The sequence below is a fragment of the Brachyhypopomus gauderio genome, chromosome 11, assembly GCF_052324685.1.
Source record: "Brachyhypopomus gauderio isolate BG-103 chromosome 11, BGAUD_0.2, whole genome shotgun sequence".
In the NCBI taxonomy this organism is placed as follows: Eukaryota; Metazoa; Chordata; class Actinopteri; order Gymnotiformes; family Hypopomidae; genus Brachyhypopomus; species Brachyhypopomus gauderio.
The window spans coordinates 15,964,195-15,980,673 of NC_135221.1; the positions used below are offsets into that span (position 1 = coordinate 15,964,195).

The 16,479-nt window shown below is 45.2% G+C and overlaps 1 protein-coding gene across 2 annotated transcripts in view; it reads right to left on the reverse strand.

The window, feature by feature from the left end:
• The window catches only part of sv2bb (synaptic vesicle glycoprotein 2Bb), a 35,112-nt gene that overhangs the window by 8,086 nt on the left and 10,547 nt on the right, over window positions 1-16,479 (reverse strand). For both annotated transcript variants that reach the window (XM_077022339.1, XM_077022340.1), the window contains one exon: window positions 4,724-5,473. In XM_077022339.1, coding sequence (XP_076878454.1) covers window positions 4,724-5,186 — 463 coding nt within the window. In that variant the 5' untranslated portion in view covers window positions 5,187-5,473. The remainder of the gene's footprint in view (window positions 1-4,723; window positions 5,474-16,479) is intronic.

Genomic DNA, 16,479 nt, shown 5'->3' on the forward strand with positions numbered 1-16,479 from the left:
CGTGATTGTAGTGGCATTACCACCGTGACTGTAGTGGTTTCACCACCGTGACTGTAGTGGTTTCACCACCGTGACTGTAGTGGCGTCACCACCGTGACTGTAGTGGTTTCACCACCGTGACTGTAGTGGTTTCACCACCGTGACTGTAGTGGCGTCACCACCGTGACTGTAGTGGTTTCACCACCGTGACTGTAGTGGTTTCACCACCGTGACTGTAGTGGCATCACCACCGTGACTGTAGTGGCATCACCACCGTGACTGTAGTGGTTTCACCACCGTGACTGTAGTGGCATCACCACCGTGACTGTAGTGGCATCACCACCGTGACTGTAGTGGCTTCACCACCGTGACTCAGAGTCAGAGACAGTGTCAGTGAGAGTGTTAGTGTCAGGGTCGGTGTCATTGTCATTGTGAGTGTCAGAGTCAGTGTCAGAGTCAATGTCGGTGTCAGTGAGAGTGTCGGTGTCATTGTCATTGTCAGAGTCAGAGTCTGTCAGTATCAGAGTCAATATCAGCGTCAGTGAGAGTGTCTGGGTCATTGTCAGTGTTAGTGTCAGTGTTAGTGTGGAAGATAGCTAAAACATACTGGACTTAAAATCTAATGGAATTTAGGCTTGAACTGTGGATCTTAAAGGTGTTTCCAAAGTGTGTTGGGTACAACTGTACAGGTCTTCATCACATCTGCCCCCACAGTCTACCTTGTGAAGAAACCTTGTGATTCTGGTTCTGATTCTTGCCTGAGGTTCCAGACATATCATGTGAATGCACTGAGCAGTGGAGCCCACCAGCACCAGTGTTAATGCACATCAGAGTGTGACTGAGAGCTAGATACAGGAGCAGATGGCCATGCTGTGGGTGTGTGGAGTAAGAGAGAGAGAGAGAGAGAGAGAGAGAGAGAGAGAGAGAGAGAGAGAGAGAGAGAGAGAGAGAGAGAGAGAGAGAGAGAAAGAATAAAAAAACAGGAAAGTGACAAACAGCGAGGGAGAGAGTGGAAAAGAAAGAGAGGATGAGGGAGAAGTAAAGAAAGATGGAAAGATAAAGGAAAAGAAAGAAGGATGCTAAAAATGAAAAGAGAGCAATGAGTGGGAGAGAAAAGCAAGAGGGACATAGAGGGAGAGAGAGGGAGAGAGATAGAGGGATGGGTCAGAACATATAGTTCAGCCTCCTCTTCTCTGCAGGAGAACCCCACCCCTCCCTGCCTCCTATTGGTGGATTTTATTCCACCCCGCCTGGCTGCACGGGGAGTCGTGCCCAAGCAGAGCCGGCCCAGGAGCCCGGGCTACGGTTATTCTGGGTAACTCCTGTCCAGACTAAGGCAGGGATTTAACTCCCTGTGGATGAGGTGATGGGGTCGCGGACGGGGTTGGACCAACCCTGCCATGACGCGTCTGACATGCTTCTGTGATGTCGCCACTCAAACAGCGAGAGTGCAGGGCGAAGATGAAATGCAGCGGGTCGGTGATGGACATGTGTGTGTGTGTGTGTGTGTGTGTGTGTGTGTGTGTGTGTGTGTGTGTGTGTGTGTGTGTGTGTGTGTGTGTGTGTGTGTGTGTGAGCGCCAGAGCGCAGCCACACCCAGCATTAGCCTGAAACAGCTGCAGAGTGGGAACGTTCCTGGCGTGTCCACGAGGCAGGACTGGGTGAAGCGGGGGGAGAACAGAAGAACATGGAAAAGGTGCATGATTAATAAAAGATGCTGATTGCAGGAGGGGAGGGAGGGAGGGAAGGAGGGAGGGGGAGAGGGGAGAAAGAGAGAGGGAGAGGAAAAATGAAAGACAGGGACACAGAGAGAGGGTGGGATGACAGAGGGAGGAGAGAGTGATCAATAGACAAGAAAGCGGTGGGTAGGGGAGGAGTTAATGGAGAGGAGGAGAGGAGGAGGAGTTAACAGAGAGGGAGAGGAGCAGACAGGGAGGGGGGAAGCAGAGTGAGAGGTGGGGGGGGGGTGAGACAGGGAGGGAGGGAGGGCTGGATTATGTATCGGAGAGGCAAGGTCAGGCCCAAACCTATCGATCTCGCACAGGTTCTGCTGACTCGCACTTTCTTCCAGACAGCCAGGAAGAGGCTAGAAAACACTCTCACATTCACACACACACACACACACACACACACACACACACACACACACACACACACACACACACACACACACACACACACACACACACACACACACACAGTTACAGTTCTGGCCAATGACAGATCACTGTTGGTTGTGAACATGGTGCTGGGAGTCCCTTCTCTGGGCCGCTGTGCCACCAGTGGGCGGGTCCACACCATATGTGTTTTTAGCCTCTTCAGAAGAGACTGAAACCACACATTACTGGCTGCCGATACAGAGACCGGACATATAGACTAACACTCCAGTCTGTCCATGAATCCTGGCTGTACATATTGGTTATGCAGACCAGCACTACAGACCATCCAGATTGTCTCTACAGACTGGCCATGCGGAGGGCTGAGTGAGATCAGTGTTTCTGTGATCTGTTAACTCACCTGGTAAACCATGCAGAGCAACATGCCATTAGCAGCCCAGCTGTGTGTGAGTACCTACCGTAACTACCTACATTACTTTACTGAAGAGCATCTGTCCCAAAATGTTGTAAATGTGAATGTTTTTGAAAAATCTTGCAGGATACCTGGTACAGGACGCTGCAGGACAACTCACATAATGCTGGCAGACACCAGCAGAGCAGGACACTTACAGGACATCTGCACAACTACTATGATGTGACAACCTAGGAAACCTGAGCAGTAAAAGTCAGGGAAAATAGATAGATCAGTCATAGGTCAGTCACAGATCAGTTATAGATCAGTCATAGGTCAGTCATAGATCAGTTATAGGGCAGTCATAGATCAGTCATAGGTCAGTCATAGATCAGTTATAGGTCAGTCATAGATCAGTTATAGGGCAGTCATAGATCAGTCATAGGTCAGTCATAGATCAGTTATAGATCAGTCATAGGTCAGTCATAGATCAGTTATAGGGCAATCATAGATCAGTCATAGGTCAGTCATAGATCAGTCATAGGTCAGTCATAGATCAGTTATAGGGCAGTCATAGATCAGTCATAGGTCAGTCATAGATCAGTTATAGGTCAGTCATAGATCAGTCATAGATCAATCATCAGTCATAGCACAGTTATAGATCTGTACATTTCAACTGCTTATAAAAGATCCAACAATATCCCTCTATAACAGGGTTCAAAAGCTAGTTTTCCTTGCTCCAACACACCTGTTTCAGTGAGATAATTAACTGCATTGTGGGCCTTGGAGGCATGAACTTGAATAGCTTCCTCTACACTGTCCCAGAATAAGCTTGTCATCCAGAAATGGTGATTACATCCAGGACTCCACATGGCACTGTGTACCGTGTGGCATGGTTGTGTTCTAGAACACCTGGGTACTGTGTTCCATTTGGCACGGTTGTGTTCTAGAACACCTGGGTACTGTGTTCCGTGTGGCATGGTTGTGTTCTAGAACACCTGGCACTGTGTTCTGTGTGGCATGGTTGTGTTCTAGAACACCTGGCACTGTGTTCCGTGTGGCACGGTTGTGTTCTAGAACACCTGGCACTGTGTTCTGTGTGGCACGGTTGTGTTCTAGAATACCTGGGTACTGTGTTCCGTGTAGCATGGTTGTGTTCTAGAACACCTGACACTGTGTTCCGTGTGGCACGGTTGTATTCTAGAACACCGGGGTACTGTGTTCCGTGTAGCATGGTTGTGTTCTAGAACACCTGACACTGTGTTCCGTGTGGCACGGTTGTATTCTAGAACACCGGGGTACTGTGTGCAGTACAATAACACTCTGATGTTGCACTCTGGGAAGGCAGAAAGACTCAGGAACCATCCTGAGAACATAAAACATATATATCGTACTTCTGTGTTCTAAGTGACTCAGAGTTCCCTCACTGAGTTGGGTTTAGACCCATGACTCAGAGATCTGGTCCAGTCACTGAGTTGGGTTTGGACTCAAAACCAAACACTTACTGATGCAAAGTCCAACAAGCGAATCAGTATGATGAATCTTGCCATTGACGCTGCCATTAGCTAATTTGAGAGCATTCCTGATTTATGCCCTGCTTAAGTGGCCCGTGGCCAGTATTGAACATTCGCCATCACCCGGGACCGGACCAATTCACAAAATCACTTGAAGTAATTAGCTTGGTATTTTATGCCAGGGAAGGAAACAGACCCTAAATATGCACAGCCGTAAACAACGTTTAGACGAAATTTAGTGTGCAAAAATGTCTGGATGATTGGGCTTTTGGGTACTGGGTTTCGCTTGGTTCCAACCAATATTCACTCAAATTATACTTTCATTTTATTTTATTTTTTATTCACTGAACATTTGGAATATGCTGGCTTGTGGTAATTGGATAATGGAGTTAGTGTTGTAATTACAAAATAGAAATCTTGTAGGTATATGTATAGTGTAGGCTTACATAATAAAGTGGCCACTGTGTATAATGCAAATAAACATAAATTCCAATTGTATTTAAATATGATATTTATGTTGTTACTATATAAAATGTAAACAATTGTTGGTTGAACTTCCATAATTTGCATAAATATATACATATTACAACTCACAACTGATTATAAAATACAGCAAACGATGCATACAGCTGTACCAGTGATTTACTTCTGAAAGTCTATTTAATATAACACTAAAGAAACTCTTTGTGGAAGGACTTCAGTGAACACTGAATCAGACTTACCCAGCATGCCTTTCTCTGCGTTGGACAGACACATGTCCTTTTCAGCACTGGGCAGTGCCAGAGCCACCACGAAGCACTCCACACTGTCGGCCATGAGTGCCAGGCCCAGCACTACGAACAGGCTCCACTGGAAGCGTCCATGTCCGCAGTCCTCCAGAATGTCCTCGTACTGCTCCGCCAGCTCCTGCTGTTCGGACACGGCGTCCGCAGCCGTCGGGCCCCGGGCCCTGGACCTGGCGGCCCGTCGGGCGGCCTTCACCTCATCCGGGTGTGGAATGCCCTGGTACTCGCCCTCGTACATCTGGTCGTCCTCGTCGTGCCCCTCCGTGACATCGCTGGCCGCGTCCTCCTCCTGCGGGGGGTAGTCCGTCTGGTAGCTGTAGCCGTCCTGACCACCTTCGCCGTAGCTCCCGTAGCCATCTGCGTCGCCGTGGTGATAGCTGTTTTGGTAGGGGTCAGACATTGTTCCGGGAGAGAGTGCGACAGCTGGAACGTGTGAGCGTTAGGGGAAGATACCACAGCAGAGGGGCGGAGCTACAGAACCATAATCCTCAGCGTCAGCTCAGGTGTGCTGTTCTCACGCTGCAGAGCTCGAGGTAAACTCCAGGTGTTTTATTGTTTCAGGGACAGGAGGGATGTCTGTTGAGTGATCTCACAGCAGCTGGAACAGGCCGTGCTTCTGTGGGACGGTATCTGCTGACCACACGTTACCTCAGGATGACCAGGCCCTCCCAGGACAACATGCTGAACCTGTTAGCAAGCATTCCAACACAAACGAACAAGTAATTTTACTGTAGCTGAAATAAACATATGAACCATTTTTAAATAAAAGGTTATTTAGATTCATATAAAATGTTAAATATTTATGTTATTAATAAATTTTGATTAAACTGCTTTTATAGCTTTCATTAAAACTCTGTGAAAGAAACACCCCCCCCCCCCCCCCAACACCCCCACATCTACTCTTAATTATTTTAATTCTAAAAGGTTCAGATGTGGTCCCATTCATTCCTCTCTTGACCTGTGCAATGTCAGCTTTAATTCTGTCTTTTAAATGCCACCCTTTAATCTCAAAGCTCACTCTTCTCAGGTCTGACCATGAAGGCACTGCCACGTTAAGCACTACATTTTACACTCATACCTCATTTCCACCCGTAGACCCTGTTACGTATACTGACGTGTTCTTGTCATGTTACATCATGTACATCCACCCTCCACCCTCACCCCCTCAACAGCCTGCTGTCAGTGCAGACGACTACGTGCACAGGAGAAACGGTATTGCATCCCAGTGTGTAGCTACTGCACACAGAATGTAGCTGTCATGGCAATAAAAATCTGCTTGTGTTGAGATGTTCAGACATTTCCAGCTGGTTTAAAGGAATAAGCGAGGCAGAACAGGCGAAAGCAAGGAGCGCCACACCGATACCTTCTGTGCAGAAATGAGATTTGACTCGCGTGACGCGCCGATGATGTCATTCGTCTCGAGAACCTTTCAGAAAGGCACGCGCACCTGTTTGTCTCCAAATGTTTGTTGCTCCTTCATCGAGTTCGTTTCAAATCACGCTAATTTTTTAGTAATATGTTTTGTCACTGTGGTCGTATTTATTTATTCGCTCCCCAAGGAAGGATCAATATCCTTGTACAAACTTAAGTCTTACTTACATAGCTCTTGGTGCAAAAGTTAGCAGAAGGCTGCGGTTTCGGGAACGGGACTAAGTTTAATTTCAGAACATGATAACACTGTGGACAAAATAAAGGCTAAAGTAAAGGCTACAGCCGTGTCCCTCAACGATATTAGCTATAGCAACGTGTGTTTGAATAAGAGAATAAAATGACAGAGGTGTGATTTGATTTCTCTGTCTCTACACTTCTCTCTGACATTTAATTAGCGCTCATTCATGCGGCTTCTTTTCAGCTCTGGCGTTTTAGACGGACTGTGCATTAGTGTTTTTTGCACATAACAACTCCGTTAAGTACGCATCTCCTCGATAAAGTGTAGAGAGACCTGTGATATGGGGCAGCTGCGATTCTGAACCGCAAGTGCTCTCTTCACTGGCTTCCAGTAGCGGCACGCATCAGATATAAAACCTTGATGCTTGCTTACAAAGCCAAAAATGGACTGGCCCCTCCCTACACGATGTCCATGGTAAAAAGCCGATCTGTACAGCGAACACTCAGAACCTCAAGCTTGGCTTGACTCGAAACTCCATGCTTAAAGTCTCATGGAAGACAAAGCTCCAGACTATTCTCCGTCCTGGCTCCAAGATGGTGGAACGATCTTCCATTAGCTGCTAGAACTGCAGAGTCTATTGCTATCTTCAAGCGTAGACTGAAGACTCACCTGTTTGTTGAGTTAGCGCTTACCAGAGCACTAACTCAGCTGATACCACTTGCCATTGTTCTTAAATTGTATGTCTGTCTATGGTTATTTGTGCTTCTTGGCAAACGTCTAACTTGCAAAACACTAGGTAATGATATTGACTCCTGTAGTTTAGTAGTAGTCTGACTCAATGGTGTCTTGAATTCTGGCCTATCCGTACTATTACCTAGGATGTTTTCTGTGATCAGAAGCAAAGCACTTTGTATGTAATGCAAGTTATAGCTGTGACGCAGGCGTGCGTGCGGGGCGCGCGCTAGGAACGCCAGCTTATTAGGTATGCCCAGAACTGTAGTTAACAAACACAGCTCGTCCTGAAGTTCTGCTCATCCCCGCGGGACCTGCATGAAAAACCTGGCCGGGTAAAATCAATTTGTAATACATGTTGTTGCAGTTACGCCTGTGGTCCTGCTCTGCACCTAACACATCATTTATTACATCTGAGCTCATGTGAAGATTAGAGGTTTTCGAAAACGTTTTTTCAAATTAAAAGTTAGATTAAGATGAAATGAAAGATTATATTAGGATTAAAGGTATTGCGACGTTCTGCTAATGTTATGCCGTTTTGAAAACGTTTCTTTTAGAAATTTACGTGGTGTTTATGTTTTTGTGTAACTTTTTCTGATTCTGTAAGGATAACGTTGCGTTCTTGGTGGCACAGGTTGACAAAGACAAACGAAGGACAGAGTTTCCATATGGGCTCGTGTACCCGGTGCTCCTGGTGACAGGAAGAGGACGGTTCACTGCCTGGGTTGGGTCTTACCGGACCGGCTTAAACAAGCAGGAGTGTACTGTCTGTTTGACAATTCCACCCAAGAGAGGTTGCCATTAGTTAATAATTTTTGCAGATGTATCGTTAGATGTATAATTTATCACATTTAACACAATATACAGCAGGGTGCATTAAACATGATATATTCAGGATCTGATAATGTTGTACCATACATTAGAAATAATTACATTTGTGATGACATGATAAGATCTTGCCTGTGTGTATGTTTGTATGTGTCTGTGTGCTTATTGCGTTTGTGATTGTGTATGTGTGTATGAGTGAGTTTTTTGTGTCACTGCATGTGATTGTGTGTCTGTGTGGGAGAGAGTGATATGTGAGTGTGTGTGTGTGTGTGTGTGTGTGTGTGTGTGTGTGTGTGTGTGTGTGTGTGTGTGTGTGTGTGTGTGTGTGTTTGTGTGTGTGTGTATATGAAAGCGCGTTTGTGAAGGCTGCATTGCCAAAGACTGCGGGACTTCTGGAGAGAGAAACTACAGAGAGGGCATAAGGAGAGGCATACTGACAGGAGGAGAAGGGGGAGGGGCTTCAGTGCACCTGCACACACACACACACACACACACACACACACACACACACACACACACACACACACACACACATACCAATACAGGCACATACACCACCCACATAGACACATGCGCTACCCACACTGAACTTCACACAATAACTTCAGTTTTCTCAGTTTCAGAATAATATCAGCCTTGTGTGTATCATGTAGCAGTGTTTCATGCACTATTCCCTGAGTTAGCAAGGCTCCTCCTCCTCACACGTCTAACTGCCAAGGTCCACACGCCTCTCTCCCTCTCTGGGGACTTAATCAATGCCATGTTCATAGCTCTGGTCGTGATTACACTTAACTAGTTCACTAGTTTTTACAATAGGGAACAATTTAATACAGTTCATAAAGGAAGAGTATTTTTATGCAATGACATAATGGCAGACAGACAAACAGACAGACAGATCATGCGTGGAGGAGGTGTGTGTGGGGTGCGTGGAGGAGGTGTGTGGGGTGTGTGGAGGAGGTGTGTGTGGGGTGCGTGGAGGAGGTGTGGGGTGTGTGGAAGAGGTGTGTGGGGTGTGTGGAGGAGGTGTGTGTGGGGTGTGTGGAGGAGGTGTGTGTGGGGTGCGTGGAGGAGGTATGTGGGGTGTGTGGAGGAGGTGTGTGTGGGGTTTGTGGAGGAGGTGTGTGTGGGGTGCTCTGCAGCTCATCCAGCTTCAGCAGATGTAACAACCTCTTTTTCTGGTGGGACAGAAGATGATGGAGGAAAATGCTAGAGAGAGAGCAGCAGAGAGTCTGTGTAGGTGTGTGTTTGTGTGTAGTAGTGCATGTGTGTGTGTGTGTGTGTGTGTGTGTGTGTGTGTGTGTGTGTGTGTGTGTGTGTGTGTGTGTGTGTGTGTGTGTGTGTGTTTCTCTCTGAATAGAGCTACTCAGACAGGTTGATCTCCAGTATTGTGCCATGCCGGACCTACTCTGATTTTAAAATGGAACACACACAAATCTGAGCTATTCATATGTGTGTAGAGAAGCACAGAGTATAAGGGTTTGGAGTTCTTCAGCATGCTGGTGCTGCATTCAGAGGCACGCAGCTCTGAGCATTATGCATGTATCTGGGCTATGGGCAGACTCCCTGGGCACATCCTCCTTCAGCAGACAGCAGGTTTCTGGAGAGAAATCTGTGTTGTGTTACTTCTATCAGCTGGGGGTTTGATGCTCTTTTTATCTTAAAGAAAAGCTCCGTGCTACAGAGATTATGTATTGTCCTTAAAAGCATGTGAAATCCTACAGCAGGGGAGGACACTATGAAAGACCAGCTTTAGATAAGTGAAACCTTCTTCTCAGCGTTCCACCCTATCACAGACCAAACAGAATGAGGGATTTTATTCATTAGGATAATGCAACGCAATACAACAGTCAACTGTGGTGAGGAGAAATTACACCTCTGCTGAACTGCAGAGTTTCTCCTGGAATCATCAGTGCCCATGGAGACCCCAGCTCAGACATCTACACCCCAGCCCCAACTCAAACACAGTCCTTCTCCTGCTCTCTGCTGCCCCCCTCTGGACCCAGTGAGCACTGAGCCGTTTGCACTTGCTCTCTCTGTATCAGTCCTCATAAACTATACTCCAGACAGTTCCTGCACTGACGTTCCCAAGACTAAAGATCTCATCACCACCTGCTTCACGGCAGCTCTGTGACAGCAGCTCTCACACCTCCACCTGCTTGGTGGAGAGTGGGAGGGGAAAAGGGAGAGATGTTAATTGACAGTCACAGCAGGCAGCATTTTGCTGCAGGAATTAGAGTTAAAAAAATAACTCTACCCACATTCACCACATAATGTGACAACTTAAACAAACATAATAATGAAGAAATGTACATGCAATCCTCCAACCGATCAGAAAAAAACATGATGTTGCTCTAACTGCATGCTGTAGCAACATTAATAAAACATTAAAACAATGATGATGAAACACTTAAAAAATCCCCCACTTTTTCAAAATAATAAAGCCACAAATTTAAACTAGGTGTCATATTCAGTTTTGTCACTATATTTTTGTACTTGTTACCTCATCAAAATAAAATACTTTATGTTTTTTTTCCCCTCTATCCAAAATGCAATACAGATTAGAAGTATCATATTAGGACTTGTCCCCACTGTTGTACAGGCATTATCAATGTCTGGCAACCCAACCAAGGCACTGGTCTCAGACAGCCAGGTGTTAGGTGCACGTCAGGGTTATGATACCTCCTTAGAGCCATGCAGATGCTAACATTTAGTCCACCCAGCCTCCTGCTGTATGCAGGCAGAAATCCATCAGTCACATCAAATACACAGACACAAATACAGAAAGTCTGGTGAGTCACGACCTGGAGTCTGGTGCAGACAGGAATAGATACAGGGATCTGGGAAGTTCTTGGCATGCCAGAAAGCATCTTCTTCATCAGGGAGAAGAACTTTGTATAGCTTGCACTGTTCTAATCTAACAACATATGGATTTCTCTGCACTTTGGGGATTTCAGATCTCCACTCAAAGTGCACTGAAGCTCAGTGGTCATAACACATCCCTGGGCTCAGGGAACACTGCCTTCTGGTTGTTTAGAGTGAAGAAGCTTCCGAGTATCTCCACTTTCACCACATATGCAGCTGTAGCTGGTATTCTGCAGTCCAACTAGTGTTTACTAAAAATAGCTTGCTGGGTATCCTGAGACAGGTCACCCTCAGCACAGCTCGCCTACAGGAGCACATTCTTACTGTAAGGATAAAACAAGTTTTCACCCACACGCAGTCATTCCTAAATATTTATTTAATTTATTTACCAAAATTTGTTCCACCTCTCAGCCACTTACTAGGTCAGCTGATATCTAGTAGCTCTGATGTATCCTGTTCGCCCAATAGGCTTACAGTTAGGCTGGCTAACCCGAACCGCACTGCAGCAGGTGTCTGACTGAACCCTGGGCAGGAACAGAATAGGCTACCTGAGAAAAATAAACATTAGGAGGAAAAGATATCGTGTTATCCAGTGGTGTAAATTTACAGAATGTGGAGGGAAGTACAAGTGTCTCAGGTGTGCTGGGGAAAATAATTCTTGTAGAGTCCTGGCCAGCTAGCGGTGGGGTTAGTTGCTAAGCCAGCTAGCGGTGGGGTTAGATACTACGACAGCTAGCGATGGGGTTAGGTGCTAAGACAGCTAGCGGTGGGGTTAGTTGCTAAGCCAGCTAGTGATGGGGTTAGATACTATGACAGCTAGCGGTGGGGTTAGTTGCTAAGCCAGCTAGTGGTGGGGTTAGATACTACGACAGCTAGCGGTGGGGTTAGTTGCTAAGCCAGCTAGTGGTGGGGTTAGATACTACGACAGCTAGCGATGGGGTTAGGTGCTAAGACAGCTAACAATGGGCTGCCTAGCTAAACCCTTCCACCCTGACATTTTCAGTTCTTCACTTCCATAAAAGAGAGAACACAGGGTGCCAAGAAACTGAGAGGATGAAAGAATGAATATACAGTGTGGTCAGGACAGATGACTGATGAAATTTAATCCTGCTTAATACTGCGGAAATTTAATTCTGTCCACTGACTGCAGAAAGCTTCAAATTACTCTCTCTATAGATTTCTATTTCTCTCTCTCTCTCTCTCTCTCTCTCTCTAAAGCAAAACAGCATTGAAAAACAAAAAGCTTCAAGCCCTGCATCAATTCATCATTTCATCATTTTCACTATGATGAGATAGCAGTGGCCAGTCGAGGTCAGCGCACATCTGATTCTAACCATTTTTTCGATGGTATCGCACAGTTTCAGAAGGAAATGAGTGTCTGGTGTCTCCAAACAGACTTCCTGTCCATCATTCTGTTTTGGCTTGTTTTGTGGTGTGAGTCTGGATGTTTCTGCTACTGTCATACCTAGGGGGTTATATCGCCCTGTGGGCTTCAGTTATGAGACAAATAAAATAACAATTCTCCTTTTGTTTCATCTCATCAAAGTAGTTTATAATATATACTGACCCACCCAAGTCATGGTTTGCTTTCATGCATGGTTTGGGGTGTGTCATCCATCAGACAAGTGATCAGCTGAATAAACACATCATGCCTGCATATGGTAGACTGGGGATTATGGGTTTTGTAGTTCTGAGCATGGACTTACCTCTGTATGGCTCAAAAAGCTCTGAACAAAGCAACTTGATTGTCTTTTCTTAAAGGTTCTACATTAAAATAGTTACTGATACCTATGTCAAGAATTCTCAAGATCATTAAACAACATTGTGATTAATCTTTGTAGAGGAAAGTGAAATGTTTTTTCACTCCTTCCTTCTCCTCTCCTCCCCACCTCTCCAATCTCCTCCCCTCCCCTGCCCTCTCCTCTCCCCTCCTCTCCTCCCCTCTCCTCTCCTTCACTCTCCCCTTCTCATGGCTGGCTCTGGAATACATAACCACTCCTCCTGTGAGGTAACACCTGCACCCTCCCCCCTGTCCTCCTCTTCACCTCACAAAGCTCAGCTTTCCGTTGTGATTATTTATGATACTGCTGCACCTGCAAGTTCTGCAGACTGCAAAAGCACTCAGTGCTACAGAGAATCATATCTCCGCTTAAGATTCTAATTAAGGCTGCGTGGGTACGGCTGATTGGGGGGTGGGTTGTACAGGGCAGGAATCATGCATTTATAATTACTCTCATAAAAGCAAAGGGCTTTTTCAGAGATTTGCAACCACACTGTGTGATCTGACACTCTGCATGGTGTGTGTGTGTGTGTGTGTGTGTGTGTGTGTGTGTGTGTGTGTGTGTGTGTGTGTGTGTGTGTGTGTGTGTGTGTGTGTGTGTGTGTGTGTGTGTGTTAAACTGATATTGTTGACAGCCTGAAAGTGCCCATCAATTTAATATCAAATGGCTGCTTGGGTATGAGGCCTTGGGTGGTGAGATACCCACCCCCCCTCCACACATCTGCACACACACACACACACACACACACAAACACACTCACACACCCCAACACTCCCCATTGTGAGGAGATAAATAAAAAGTGAGAGATCTATTAAACAGGAATGAGATTTTAGCACTGGCCGAGTCTCAGCTGTGTGTGTCAGCTGTGTGTTGCTATGCTCAATGCCATACGCACAGACGTGTACCCATACACACACACACACACACACACACACGGACCACACACACATACACATACACATACACACACACACAAACAACAGCATGATTTACTCACATTAATTTACTATTTGATTCAGTCCCTGGCTGGTATTTCAAGCTGTATACCTATAAAATTTTCCCAAAGGCGTAGGACCCTGGTCAGTGTGGTGAGCAGAGCACCCAGCCTATTAAACCATGAGCTGATACAGCTGTGTTTGAGTGTGACCCCCCCTGACCCACAATCTACAGACCAACAATCATATAGACCAACAATCCAACAGACCACCAATCCTACAGACCAACACTACCTCATATCATGGAATACGAATATTGGAAAAAAAAACGTTGCTGACATAACGTTAAAACAGAACAGGAATGCTGGAATTTGAGTGTTGTTTCCATGGTGGCTCTAAGGCCAGAGACAGCGGTTTAATGGGTCTTGTGGTCATTCTCACGAGCCACTATTGAGAGCACACTGTACTGTCTGAGGTGAGGCGGCTGAAAGTATGATAATTTCTCCTCACACAGATCCAGCCACAGAGGCCACCAAAAAGAATGATTGAGATCCTTACTTTTATTTTAAAATGTTCAAGTAGAGCTAATTAGTGTAGTAGCCAGTGTTTGGTAATTAGTGAAGCAGCCAGTGTTTGTTCATTAGTGCAGTAGCCAGTGTTTGTTAATTAATGCAGTAGCCAGTGTTTGCTCATTAGTGCAGTAGCCAGTGTTTGCTCATTAGTGCAGTAGCCAGTGTTTGTTCATTAGTGCAGTAGCCAGTGTTTGTTAATTAATGCAGTAGCCAGTGTTTGCTCATTAGTGCAGTAGCCAGTGTTTGTTCATTAGTGCAGTAGCCAGTGTTTGTTAATTAATGCAGTAGCCAGTGTTTGCTCATTAGTGCAGTAGCCAGTGTTTGCTCATTAGTGCAGTAGCCAGTGTTTGTTAATTAATGCAGTAGCCAGTGTTTGCTCATTAGTGCAGTAGCCAGTGTTTGTTCATTAGTGCAGTAGCCAGTGTTTGTTAATTTGTGCAGATGCCAGTGTTTCTTAATTAGTGAAGCAGCCAGTGAATGAGCAGGTCACTAGCTTACTACCCAAGATGGCAAAGTGAGTTACCCACTGACCAGTGAAGCAGCTATGAAGTGGTGCAGAAACTGAAGTCAACAGTACGAGTGCTGGGCCCAGCTCTTTACCAACACTCACCCTGTCTGGATACAGTGTAACCCTAACACTGTCTGGATACAGTGTAACACTAACACCCTGTCTGGATACAGTGTAGCATTAACACCCTGTCTGGATAGAGTGTAACCCTAGCATTGTCTGGATATAGTGTAACACTAACACCCTGTCTGGATGCTACAGTGTAGCATTAACATTCTGCCTGGATACAGTGTAACCCTAAACTGTATAGATACATGACATTAAGTCAGATTTTCTTTTTCTTTTTCACTTATTGGACATTCTTATATTAAACTACAGTATATGTTCCAACCTTCCTATTGAAGCGTGATCCACCAATCAAAGCAGAGGAGTACAGAACACCTCCACCCACCTCCAGCTTGATGCCTCGTGACTGGCTGTGAGCGCCCACACACCAGATCCCAATCCCTGGTGTTGAAGTCACCCCACTGCACAGGGAGATCTCAGAGTTCCCCGTGGTCCAGGTCATGACGGACATGTAATTAGCTGATTAAGTTACATTTAGACAGTAAAATGTAACAGGCAGTTTCCTGTTATAAAGGACATTCTGTTACAAAGAACTATGATATAAAAGACGTTTTGTTCCAAATTATTCTGGAGAAGAAGACATTTTGTTACAGTGAATTCTGGCGTAGGTGGAATTGTTTAGAGGGTAACCGTCCCTGGTGAGAATACTAAGGTACACATACGTGTCTGTGTGTCTATGCAGTAACTTTAGACTCACAGGCCTCACACCTCCGTGTTTGTCTGTCGTGTTATTCAGCACACGATGCCATCCCACATGCCCAGACCCCAGCACGATTCTACAGCCTCTACAGCAGGCGACATTCCTACATTGGACATGTACTGAGATTAATCCTTTAGATTAATCACTAGTTTGAAAATTTTAGATTACATGTTTCTGAAAGATTAAATGTAATGTAGCACGATGGCCATAGTAGATCACAGTATGTTGCTATCTTAGCAGGTGAATAAGATACCCTAACATGACCCCAACATGACCCCAACACAGCATTGGGTAATACCACAATTGTTAGTGTAACTGAAAAAATGACTAATAACATAATAATAACAACCCTTTATAACTCAATAATAACCATATGTAACCAATAGTAACCCTTTATAAGCTACTAATAACCCTTTATAACCTAATATTAGCCATTAATGATCTAATAATAACTCTGTATAACCTAATAATTCCCTTTATTCTATTAACTGCAACTCTCTCTATAAAACATGGTGGATGTCTCCCACATGGTTTCTCATATATCTCTATAATATATCTGTGTCTACAGAGAGTTTCTACTGTATACTTTAATTAAAGTATCACATTCAACAATGTTCAACATTGGTAACAAAGATGGTCTCTACCTAATACAGAAAAGGGAGTATGTGTGAAGCAGAGTGTGTGTGTGAGTGTGAGTGTGTGTAAAGCTGAATGTGAGTGTGTGTGAAGCTGTAGACATGTGATGTGATTAGTGTCATTAGATAGCACTAAATTAAAATCTACAATTAGATAAGGCTAGATATACATGTAACATTAAGAGTCCAGCAAGTGTAGTTAGTGAAATTGAGGAAAAAGAGAAAAGAGACAGATGGAGAGTGCGTGTGGACAGACGAAAAGAGAGAAGAAAGGGCAGATGACAGAGAGAAAGGGAGAGGGGATGTGCACAAGAGAGTGTGAATGGAAAATGAGAGAGTGCAAGAAAGCACAAGAGAGAGAGAAAGAGAAAGTAAGACAGAGTGAGAGAGAGACAGAGACAGAGA